Source organism: Eucalyptus grandis, chromosome 6, assembly GCF_016545825.1.
Source record: "Eucalyptus grandis isolate ANBG69807.140 chromosome 6, ASM1654582v1, whole genome shotgun sequence".
In the NCBI taxonomy this organism is placed as follows: domain Eukaryota; kingdom Viridiplantae; phylum Streptophyta; class Magnoliopsida; order Myrtales; family Myrtaceae; genus Eucalyptus; species Eucalyptus grandis.
Genome location: NC_052617.1, coordinates 42,434,049 through 42,445,571, shown reverse-complemented (window position 1 = coordinate 42,445,571; position 11,523 = coordinate 42,434,049). Strand labels below are relative to the sequence as shown.

The 11,523-nt window shown below is 41.2% G+C and overlaps 2 protein-coding genes across 4 annotated transcripts; both read left to right on the top strand.

Annotated features, from left to right (window-relative positions):
• The first annotated feature begins 362 nt into the window (after positions 1–362).
• Positions 363–6,931, top strand: LOC104449952 (serine/threonine protein phosphatase 2A 55 kDa regulatory subunit B alpha isoform). Of its 2 annotated transcripts, none has more exons than XM_010064290.3 (14): positions 363–1,022; positions 1,924–2,027; positions 2,112–2,210; positions 2,304–2,423; positions 3,089–3,292; positions 3,475–3,566; positions 4,046–4,164; positions 4,500–4,623; positions 4,854–4,977; positions 5,458–5,526; positions 5,615–5,706; positions 5,790–5,867; positions 5,973–6,040; positions 6,195–6,931. In XM_010064290.3, the coding sequence occupies exons 1-14, from the start codon at positions 920–922 to the stop codon at positions 6,329–6,331; spliced, it is 1,533 nt and encodes a 510-aa protein (XP_010062592.1). In that variant the 5' UTR covers positions 363–919; the 3' UTR covers positions 6,332–6,931. The 2 variants fall into 2 exon arrangements, with proteins under 2 accessions (XP_010062592.1, XP_010062591.1); XM_010064289.3 differs by having other exon boundaries at positions 3,089–3,295.
• An 817-nt stretch (positions 6,932–7,748) lies between these two features.
• Positions 7,749–9,685, top strand: LOC104449950. Of its 2 annotated transcripts, none has more exons than XM_010064286.3 (3): positions 7,749–7,896; positions 8,265–8,455; positions 9,295–9,654. In XM_010064286.3, the coding sequence occupies exons 2-3, from the start codon at positions 8,274–8,276 to the stop codon at positions 9,479–9,481; spliced, it is 369 nt and encodes a 122-aa protein (XP_010062588.1). In that variant the 5' UTR covers positions 7,749–7,896; positions 8,265–8,273; the 3' UTR covers positions 9,482–9,654. The 2 variants fall into 2 exon arrangements, with proteins under 2 accessions (XP_010062588.1, XP_010062589.1); XM_010064287.3 differs by lacking the exon at positions 7,749–7,896 and adding an exon at positions 7,903–8,050 and having other exon boundaries at positions 9,295–9,685.
• The last annotated feature ends 1,838 nt before the right edge of the window (positions 9,686–11,523 follow it).

The following is an 11,523-nucleotide window of genomic DNA, read 5'->3' as shown; positions in this document are numbered from 1 at the left end:
TCATCCACAATCACTTTATCCGTCATTTAATATATATATAAACCATTCGAAGATATATAAACTAACCAAATTGGACACATTTCAGAATATTAAAAAAAACTATCATGATTACGACATGTATTAACGTGATGTGAATAATTTATAGGAAAAAATGTCGATGATACGAGGAGAAAGGTAAATAAATCGAGTCCTATAAAATTATGCAAAAGGATAATGAAAAAAAATAGAACGGGATTAAAGCTGAGAACGGGGGTGCTAATGCAATTACATGATTGGGATGAGAGAAGGGAAGGGGGGGTGGGGGAACTACGGGACAAAGGGAGAAGAAAAGGCAGAAAAAAGAGGAAAGAAAATAGAGAAAGTCACCCTCCCTCCCCATTGGGTGTTTTTTCAGCTCTCCCCTCTTTCTCCCTTTTCCTTAAGAAGAGCGGTTCGTTCACAGTCATTTGGTTTTCATCTCTCTCCCTCGATCCTCCCTCTCCTCGATCCTCCCTCCTCCTCAGAGGGGAAATAGCAAAAAGCGAAACCCAAATCCACAACGCCACACCACACCACACCACACCAGTCGGAGTCGGAGTCGGAGTTAAGTCCTCTTCCGCTGGAGAAGGTTCCGTTTTCCGGGGGCGATTGATCGGTCGCGTCGCCCGCCCTCTTCCAATGGTCGAATCGGAGGCTTCGCAATCGCTCCTCTGAAGTCCTCTCTCCGTGCGTGCGGGGGCGCGTGCGCCTGCGGGGGTTGGGTTCCTTGCGAGTGGATTGCGCGAGGCGGGAGCTTGCTGTCGGGTGTGGCGGCGGGTGGGAGCGGATCTCCGATGCGGAAGTGATCTCCGGCCGTCGATTCGGTCCCCCGGGGCGTCGATTCCTCTGTTGACCGTCGGTTCCGGCGATTCCAGGCCCTGTGGTGAGGGTGAGGAGGGAGATGAACGGTGGCGATGAGGTCGCGGCGGGCCCACCGCAGCCCCTCGAGTGGAAATTCTCGCAGGTCTTCGGCGAGCGCTCCGCCGGCGAAGAAATCCAAGAAGGTAATTTGGACACCAAAAGGGAAGGAAATATCGGGGGCTGAATGTGGGCGTGTGCCTGTGTGGATGGGGCGGCGTGGGCGTAGGGTTTGCCTGCTCGGATCCGATCTGCGCGGGGTGTCTTGCAGTGCGGATGCTGCTCGTTTCGAGCGATTTCGATCTGTTTTTGTCGAGTTTCGAGGACTGTCGAATTCGATTCGCGCGATTTGTATGGGTGTTCGTGAGTTTCTGAGGTGTGATTGATTCGGGACTGCGCATGCCCTGCTTCAATGGAGCCTGATTTAGTTTAGTTTTCTAGTTTGATTCAGATGGGAATGTTATGGGAATGTTAGATAAAACTGGGGAAGTCAGTGAGTTGCATGCATTTCTTTTGCAGTCAGGATGGGTTCTTCTCAGCTCTAAAGATCCTGCCTTTTTAAATAGTTCCTGTGTCTTATAATCCGGCACTATGTACTCAGATTGGTCAAGTTGGCTTCCTCAGTGCGTTAGAAGTTGTGCAGTTCTTAACTTTGTATTGGTGTATCTCTAATTGGTTTTGATGCGGTGTGGCTGGATACTAGTATATGGCGTGGTCAAACGGGGGGAAATGAGAGTGGAGTACCTGAGGAGCGAGGCATAGCTATTTGGTCAGGGATTTAAGATTTCCTCTATCTATTACCTTTTGTAATGACAACTGTGCATACTATATAAGTTCCCTAAGCTTCATCAGTTTTTTGGGTATCTCCCTAAGCATTAACAGAAATGAAACTATCGAGCAGAAAATATATACTTTGGTTAGCATCAAGAGAAGAATGATTCATGACTGCATTGATGAAGGATTACCGTATTGTCTCATGCTCACCATTACACATTTAACTTGTCGATGTATGCGATGATCATCATGGACTTTGTAATATGTCTGCAGTTGATATCATATCAGCGATTGAGTTTGATAAAACCGGTGATCATCTTGCCACGGGTGACCGGGGTGGTCGGGTGGTTCTGTTTGAAAGGACCGATTCAAAAGATGTGAGTATCTCTGTCCTAGTGGGTTTTGTCACTTAATTTTATCTCCGTCCTGTGCCACAGTTTACTTAATGTAATCAATTTTAGGTTGGTGGATCCAGAAGGGATCTGGAAGGAATCGACCATACTGTTAGTAGACATCCGGAGTTTCGCTACAAGACAGAGTTTCAGAGCCATGAGCCTGAGGTAGCAGTCTTTAGTACATTCTGCTGTCTCATATTCGGTTTTGTCTGCCTTTTGGAATTCCTGATCTGTTTGTGGGTTGGTTTATCCTGTCAGTTTGACTATCTGAAGAGCTTGGAAATAGAGGAGAAAATCAATAAAATCAGATGGTGCCAAACAGCCAATAGTGCTCTCTTTCTCCTATCTACCAATGATAAAACTATTAAGTTCTGGAAGGTAGGATTGTGGTTCTGTTGCTTCCTTCTTTAAAGTTAGGATTACTTTCAGTAGATGAGTATGCAACAACTCGCGGGGCATGATGTTTTAAGTTTTTTATGAAGTGAATTTTTTTTATTTGTGGGTTTTGTTACTTGCTAATGGTCTGTATGCTGACTTGTCTATTCTCATTCTAAGTTCATAGAATTTTAGACAGTCAACGAGCTCTCTCTCTCTCTCTCTCTCTCTCTCGCTCTCTCGTGCGCACGTGGGAAGATGTCTCATCTAATGATCCTGCAAGAAAATTTATTTGTAAATTGTAATCATGATGCTCTTTTGGAAGTTGTATATTATGCTTCTGACTAGGATGGCTTCTCATGTATAGTGTAAAGGATCTTCTCATTTATTTCACAGAGTTATAGCTACTAACATTCTTGGTAAGTGTTTTGTAATGGTAAGGAGTTCCTTACAGGTAAGCTGTTGAAGACAAACCCCTGTTTTTATTGTAAACAGTATATACTGGGCATGAGTTAGAAGACATGATCTTGTCCAAATTGTTCAAATTGTTATATTATTGGCTGTCATGGTTTTGAGCTTTCTTCAGCTTGGTTTTTCCCATCTGAAGTTGTTTTCTGCTGGCTTCTTTTGGAGTTAACTTCTTGTAATTTCTATTGAGAATTGACTAGGTCCAGGAGAAGAAGATCAAAAAGCTTTCTGAAATGAACGTGGACCCTTCTAAAGCTGTAAGCAATGGTACTATTGCAAGCTCCAGCAGTTCAAACAGCCACAGAACGTGTCTGGAAAATGGTGGATCACCAGAGAGATACAATTCGCTTAGCAATGATTTCTCATTTCCTCCAGGAGGCATCCCTTCACTACGCTTGCCTGTGGTAGTTGTGCTCAACCCGCTCTATTCATATTTCTGTAATTTCTGGAAATTTTCTCCTTATTTTTTAGTTTCTCGTTTTTGGTGATCATGTATGTTGTTTGCTTTTGGTTGTCTCTTTGTGGTCATGTTGTTTGGAATGTTTGAACCACCTGTGGCTTGATCCCCCTGGAACTCTTTTTACAGGTGACTAGCCATGAGACTAGTCTGGTTGCCAGATGTCGAAGGGTGTATGCTCATGCTCATGATTATCACATTAATTCCATTTCAAATAACAGGTATGTTGTTTTAAGGTGATACTTTGACTTGTGTCCTCATGTATATTAACTCCCCATGCTTTTTTGCATTATTTAAGCTTCGTGCCCTTGGCACTCAGCTTTATTAGGGCATGAAAATAAGAGATGAAAAATTATCCCCTAGTGCTTCCAATTAGAGTTCTTTTCTTGACTGATGTTGACATGGTGGAAGTGTAATGTTGATCTCATTTTTATAGCAAACCTTTTAAAATTTTTAGACTGGTGAAATGCTTTTTTGCTAGAATATAAATGATGACAGACCATTCTCCTTCACTTAAGTTGTGAACAGCCAATTGTTTTATGACTTTAGATCAAAGTGAATCTTTCTGTAGGCATCTCTTTGTTATTGCACTGAAGCACAAAATTCTGTTTGTCAATATCTTTTTTTAATGGTATGCAGATTATCTATTTTTGGTTTTTAGCTGGTTTTATTGATACTCCTCATTCTTCATATTGTTCAGTGATGGTGAGACATTCATATCTGCTGATGATCTTCGTATAAACTTATGGAACTTAGAAATTAGCAATCAAAGCTTCAACATCGTTGATGTAAAGCCAGCAAATATGGAGGACTTGACCGGTAAGCTTTATTTAGTTTCTCTCCAGATCCTCGTTTTCTTAGTTGCCTTCGAGAATTGAGATACTAGCAATTGGCAAAGGTTTTTCGAATGATAAAGCTAATTGTGGTGTTGTTATTGTACATTACTATAATGAGTGATGTAGAAGTTGGTTCCATCTGACTTTTAGTAAAATGCATATAATCTTTTTGGCATAGAATTGTCTCTTGATTCTGAATGGATAGGTTGAGCTGTGAAATATTTCAGGCTTGGCCCTGAGTTACTGCTTGATGATCAGTTTTTCCTTGCGCTTTGCTTGCTTTCACTGAATTTTTGGATCTATACATGAACTTCACAGAGGTGATAACATCAGCTGAATTCCACCCTACACATTGTAATCTGTTGGCATATAGCAGTTCAAAGGGCTGCATCCGCCTCATCGATTTGCGACAATCAGCTCTGTTGGATTCTCATGCCAAAATGTGAGTAATGCCATTAGTTTGCTTTGATCTATGTACTGTTACATGCATAGAACTTCTGTTATGGAGAATTGCAAACCATAACATTTGAACTACTTAAGATGAGCTGTTAAGAGTATCATTTCTTTCGGTTATCCAGTTGCTGATTTGTTTCTTGTGGGATCCTTAGTGAGGATAATTTGAAGAATTTCATGGTCGGTCATTGTGGACTTAACAGATTTTTGTGCCTACAGATTTGAGGAGCCGGAACATGCTGGATCTAAATCATTTTTCACGGAGATTATTGCTTCAATTTCAGATATTAAGTTTGGAAGGGACGGGAGATACATACTTAGTCGTGACTATATGACTCTAAAGGTTGGATGGCTGTTTTTTTGCTTCTGTTCTTGTTTGGCATGGATTTTCTTTGATATGGCAGCTAGAGATCAACACTCTTAGTGTGATTAAAGCATCCCTTCATGCTTGTGTGGTTAACTCCCCTGGTAATCTATATTAAGCGCATAATAAGCACGCACATGCTGAAGCTAAATTTTGATCAAAATATGGAGTTCCAGAGTGCTTCTTTTTCTACTAGAAAACAAAGGATCCTGAGATGACCTGCTCTAAAGGTCAGCTGAGTGCAGCAGTTGAAGTTGTGTTCCTACATGACTATTTAAAGCTGTGTTCTCTCTTAAGCGAGGTGGAAAGTGAATAGGTTTACCTACATGACTATTTAACTAGCCTAACACCATAACATCGTTGTCTGCTTGCTGCTGGGCAATTGATCATTTTGCAACTTGTATTTAGTTTTAAACTGATCTTCTCATGCTTCTGAATAAGTTGCTTTTTTACCCCCAGTTATGGGATATCAACATGGATTCAGGTCCGGTTGCAACCTTCCAGGTCCATGAATATTTGAGACCCAAGGTGACATTTTCTCTTTAAGAGAAACTAGTCAGGAAGTGATCAGTGCATTATGCTGTTTAGTTTCTAACTTACTATTTTGTCTTTTCAGCTGTGTGATTTGTACGAAAATGATTCAATATTTGATAAGTTTGAGTGTTGTCTAAGCGGTGATGGGGTACGAGTAGCAACAGGTTCATACAGGTTTGTGGAACTCTGCTCATCTCTTTCCATATGAACTGCATACATGATTTTTGGTTTTCAGATGGATATTTCTTCATGTCCAGTAATCTCTTCCGTGTCTTTGGTTGTGTGCCGGGGAGTACTGAGACAACAACTTTGGAAGCCAGCAAAAATCCAATGAGGTAAATTAAAATTCATTTAATGAATAAGAAGAATATGGACAGTTTCTTTTTCTGGTGGCACATGGAGATAGATGTCAATTTAATGACGCTGTATTTTTTTACCAGAAAACCAGTTCAGACTCCTTCAAGGTCATCCAGGTCCCTCAGCACTATTACACGAGTAGTCCGACGAGGTCTGTCCTTTTCGCTTACTTTGTTCCTTTACTTTCAGCGAACCATTCAGTCTCTTCTAGTAGCAGCAGCTGTTGTTTGTTGTTGTTGTTGTTGTTGCTGCTGTTGTTTCTTCATGACAATAAGGTTAACATTGTTTTGGGAGTTCAAAACCAGGAGCAGAATCACCCTCAGTCGATGCAAACGGAAATTCCATCGATTCCACCACGAAGTTGTTGCACCTTGCATGGCACCCGTCTGAAAACTCAATTGCCTGTGCTGCTGCAAATAGCTTGTACATGTATTACGCATAATGATGGGACAGTGACAAATACTCTTGATGGTATTGGCTCGGGTTTGCTCTTGGAGAAGAAGGCTGCATTGCTGATGCGCTATTCTGGGGATCTGAATAGCATCTCGCCTCCCAAGTGCCTGTTAGATTTGTAGCATGTGGTTTCGAAAAAGTTAAAGCTGTATCACAGGGTCTTTGCCCCGGAAATCAGTGAGGAAGCAACTCATTTTTGGTCCTGCTGTGGCAGTTTGCTTCGCTTGTTTCTCCATCCACTGCTCTTTAACCCTCTCTGGAATTTCCTCTCTTTTCTTCCCCCAATTATTTGTTCTTTCTTTTTTGGCACCTTTTTCTCAAAGTGAAGGTGCCTTGTTCTGTTCTAAATTTGTTTCTGAGTTGAAGTCGGAAAAGGGAATGTGATTGTAGCTCTCCTACAACCAAAAAAAAAAAGGGAAAAAGAACTGAAGAATGTTCTATAACTTCCACTAGGTTTAAGATTATAACTGTAGCTTTATTCAAATTCTGGTGGGGAAGGAGCTGTTTGGTACACTCACTGCATCCATTTTTTAATTGATTCTTTTGTCTTGGCTAAAGATTTCATAAAAGGGCGGTTCTTGACTTTTGATGTTGTATTTTGTCTTTGTTTTTTGCAGTCCCACAGTTGGAAGCTTTCTCCTTCATTGATCATTTCTATTTTGTTTGGGCCAAATTTCTAGTCCATCAGAGTTTTATTCTAGCCGTATTTGCTCAAACCTTAGGGAATAGATATGGTCAGTACTAAGATACATAAGCTGAACAAAAATGTTATCTGATCATCGAGGATTCTGTCCTGAAATACCTCTTATAATGATTCAGACTTTTATGTCTGTAGTTGTGGGGTTTTCGCTCAACTGACCCTTTGTCAAATGGTTTATTCTGCATGTTACGTGTTCATGAAATAAGGGTAAATGTTCGTGTACTGCGTGTTGACATTCATGCATTTAAGACTAAATTTTATGAGAAACTGATGATTGACAGAGAAAAGAGGACAGGGCATATTTGTGTTTATTTGTTGGGGGTGTATGTCTCCATGTGGTCTTTAGTATCTACCACCAACATGTGCCAAATCTCGTTCTGTAGCCTCTATTCACCTGCCAAAAATATGTTTCGAAATGCCTTTTTTCGGCTTAGGTAAAAACACGGGTAAAATCGAACTCTAAAGTCATATTAACTCGGCTTAGGATGACGTGAACTTGCGAAAGAAAAATATCAAACCGGTTGAAACAGAGATGACGCGATTGGAGCATGAGTCAGTTCGAACTAGTGATGTTACTCGGACAAATTTTGGATTTTGTTAAGAATGCACGCATCAAAGTCTCATGCAACGCCAAGTAAAAATGATACAAAGTGTCTATACTATGCTGGGTAATTATCACGGTACAAAGCGCTAAAAAAAGTGATCCGTGAACTGAAACGCTGCCGTTTTGTTCGGCGAAGTCAAAGTCAAAACCCCTAACCCCTCTGTCGTCTCGTCGGTCTAAGCTCCGTTTTCTTCTTCTTTTTAACGTAGGGAGGAGAAAGAAGAGCACGCGGTCACCAAACTGATCCGAGGTAACGCCGTCGATCTCACCTTGTTCGCTTCTTCCCATCCTCAACGCATTCCCGCGATTCCGTGTCCGATGATGATCTAGTGAAAAGCGGTCGTCTTCCCGTATGCGAATTGTCGAAATCCCGACCGATTCATAGTCTCCTCCGAGCTGCGGAGGTTGCTGCTCTCCGTTTCGCCGGTCGCCGCGTGATGGCGGCGTACGGCTTCTTTTTGCGCTTTATTCTGATGGGTTTTTAGTCGCGCGACCGCGAGCTCCGGTGCCGTGGCGATTCTCGCGATGTGCCCATCTCGTTTCGAATGTTCTTTCGTTGTTTTCTATAATTGGGTGTCGGTTCATCTAAACGGTCGGGTGTGCTCTGGCAAAATGTAGGAAGAAGCGATGGCGTCGAAGTTGCTTCAATTGCAGAAGAAGGCAGCTGAGGCGACTGGGTATGCGGCGAAGCATGGGAATGCCTACTACAAGCAGTTGATGGAGCAGAACAAGCAATACGTTCAGGAGCCGCCCACTGTGGAGAAGTGCCAACTGTTGTCCAACCAGTTGCTTTACACTCGTCTTGCCAGGTCCTTACCAGAGCTTTAAACGAGTTGCTACATGTGCACTTTTGCGGTTGTTAATGGGATTTATGCGATCGAATCGGGCTTCACTCTGCAAACCTTGGTTTATGCCCCCGCCCCCTTTATGTCCCTTTAGTTTGACATCTAAAATGATCGATTGTGATTTCCATCTAGGGTGTTTCTAAGGATTCTCGGGGAGGGGATCCCCAATCCATTGATGGTCGTCGTATGAAAGAAAGAGTAAATTGCCATTTGATTGTAAATTTTTTATGTTTTTTGTGCGTTACGGTTACGGCATTTTGTATTGAAGTTACGGAGAAACTCAGGGAGATATGACAAGTTATGGCTGGGGGATCCATCCCCCTGGGGACCATAGAACTGCCCTTTTATCTGATCTTTTGAGAGCCAGAGACATTGATATTGAAATGCAAAGTTTACTTTTCGTGTCAATTAAATAGTCCATTCTGCCAGACCTTTCATCTATGAATAGTCCACACATGTCACGGACGTGCACAGAGTACTTCAGCCTTCATCTAATATTCATGATGGGCTTGTAAAGGCTCTGATGGTGTGCATGGTATAGGATGAATTTCGAATTGTTGAGATCTGAGGCATAACCTCCGACAGCTTATCAGGGTTTAACAAGCGCTTTTTTGTTAAAAATTTTCAATTGCGACATGGTAGAACTCCACGTGCAGAGTCATGGTGCTAAATTCATTTGAACAGCTGAGTCACTTAACATTTGGATCTGCAGTGCAAATTTGCAGAAATGTATTCTGCTTATAGCACTTGTCAGTGATGCTATTTGTAATGTTGAAATTCATTTCTCTGTACATTGTCTGCAGCATCCCTGGTAGACGTGAGGCATTTTGGAAGGAAGTGGATTACCTCAAGCAACTATGGAAGAACAAGGAGGAGCTGAACATTGAGAATGCTGGCATAGCTGCTTTGTTTGGTCTTGAGTGTTTTGCCTGGTTCTGTGCCGGTGAGATTATTGGAAGGGGGTTTACTATCACAGGATATCATGTCTGAGAGATATTGCTTTGATAATAAAGGATCTACTACTTTCAGTTTAGATTTCCATAAGTGGGTGAGTTAGGCACCGATAGGGTTTCCAGTGCGAGATTTTTCTTTTATATACTTTGAGCTTTGGTATAGACGAATCTTTGCTGAGGCACTAACCCATAACTTTAGTCTTATGTACCCATCTCAAATTGAGTTGATTCATTTCTTTTCTTTTCTGCGCGCTGCATTGACGCTAAAGACGTTATGAGTTCAATGCCTAAATACCTGGCTATATTTTTACTGGACACCACGTTAACGAAGGCCATATTTCTCATGGGTCTTTATTCTGGCGAGATCACATAGAGTGGTCACCAGATGCAGATAATTCAAACCATTGCCCATTTGATTGTCATTACTTACCTATTCTCTATTTCCTTTCTTTCCTTGAAGTCTCACTAGCTGACCTATGGAAATAGAAAACCAGCTCAACTAGACTGATTTCGTGCCAGCCCACTTCAACTCAACTCTGTAAATCCGCACATTTTGGAGGTATCTCTCTCTGATTTTTGTTGTCTGAGTGAAGGTTGCCCTTGTCATTACTTGTTGCTTTGAACTCCTTGACTTGTTGAATATGGCCTAGGCACCTGATGTTTAGTTTATAGTATTTACCAATGTGGTGGCAATGACATCTTGAGGACATTATAAAAGGTGAAAGGGAAGTGATTCTGCTACTGCTGCTGCTGCTGTCACCATCAAAAGCGACAGAAAGCATTAGAATTGTTGTGATTCATACTCATGGAACTTTAGCGAAGTTCGGCCGGTGCTTTCTTGGAATATATAATGGAAACTCTCTGTCGTGGTTGTCAACATGTCATTTTTACACTATCCGGCAGATGGCTTGTGGCTCTGGTATTGTGACTAGCAAAATGTTTTGGTTTCTTTTGTAGATTATTCCCATGTACTAAAGGCCAAGTTCACTTTCGCCAGCCCAATCACCGTTCGAAAGACCCATCCATTTTAGAGACTAAAAGAGTTAATTGCAATTTCGTCCCTCGGCCTTGATCTGAAGAAGTGAATGCCGAGTCAGAATGAAACTCGGCATCTAATCTTCGGAAAGCATGAAATCCTTATCTTTTTATGAGCTCGACCAAACCTGAAGGGAGTTCCTGCTATTAGAAAAGCCCCAGTCCCACACTAGGTTCTCCAGCAAAATGAAAACGAATGCATCCATGGGAAGACTAATTCTAGACTAGAACTAGGAGTATTCTCTATCTACAGAACCTGGAGAAGTGAATCTCCGAGTACAATCTTGTGCCAAAGCAAATTCAGAAGCTGAACAGAATTTGGCACGATTTGTTCCAGTTTGGTTTTACTTTTTTCTCGTGCCCTCTCTTAATATATAATAGGTGCCGGGATTTGATTGCTTTTTTCGTACTGTCTGAATCTCGAATTGATGAAATGATTTAGCCTCGACTTGTGCACAAAATGTTTTTCTTTTTTTTCTAGATCAACAAATTCAATATTTTAATTTGTCAAAGTTATGGGATAATTCATACAAACCATTTAACATCTTAATATTAAATAATATTAGAAAATAAAGAATTTTCAGTCATGAATTGTTCTGTATATGTTGTGTAAGCCTCCTCCAATTGGAGGGCTCATCAGCAAAAGATGATGAGGGTTACCTTATCGTATCTACCTTTATCACATTATTTTCTTTTTCTTATTTATATTTTTGCGTATGTTTTTCCTTGCTTGCCTCCTAAAAAGTGAATGACTAATCAAGTGGAAGCAAGTTTATGCTGGTTGTAAGAGTGGGCATGCATGCAATAAGGGAAAATCGTTCAAAGAGTCCAATATCTATTGCATTTTTACAAATTTAATCATAAACTTTTCAATTTTAATCAAATCATAATTTTTTTCTTATATTTCACTAATTGAGCTTATTTGACTAATTTTGACCGAAATTCAATAATGTAGATGTTAGCCGTCTTATGTCCTTGCTCGCTCATGGCAGCGATAGTGAGAGCTTAGGGCTTGCAAACTCAAACATGAGATATGGATTGAGC

What these genes read in the sequence shown, in the direction of transcription:
- LOC104449950 (XM_010064287.3), top strand. Translation starts at nt 8,274, where the DNA reads ATGGCGTCGAAGTTGCTTCAATTGCAGAAGAAGGCAGCTGAGGCGACT. An exon ending in CTTTACACTCGTCTTGCCAG is followed by an intron (nt 8,456 to 9,294) that starts GTCCTTACCAGA and finishes CATTGTCTGCAG; the next exon opens with CATCCCTGGTAGACGTGAGG.
- LOC104449952 (XM_010064289.3), top strand. Translation starts at nt 920, where the DNA reads ATGAACGGTGGCGATGAGGTCGCGGCGGGCCCACCGCAGCCCCTCGAG. An exon ending in CACTACGCTTGCCTGTGGTA is followed by an intron (nt 3,296 to 3,474) that starts GTTGTGCTCAAC and finishes CTCTTTTTACAG; the next exon opens with GTGACTAGCCATGAGACTAG. An exon ending in AATTCCATTTCAAATAACAG is followed by an intron (nt 3,567 to 4,045) that starts GTATGTTGTTTT and finishes CATATTGTTCAG; the next exon opens with TGATGGTGAGACATTCATAT.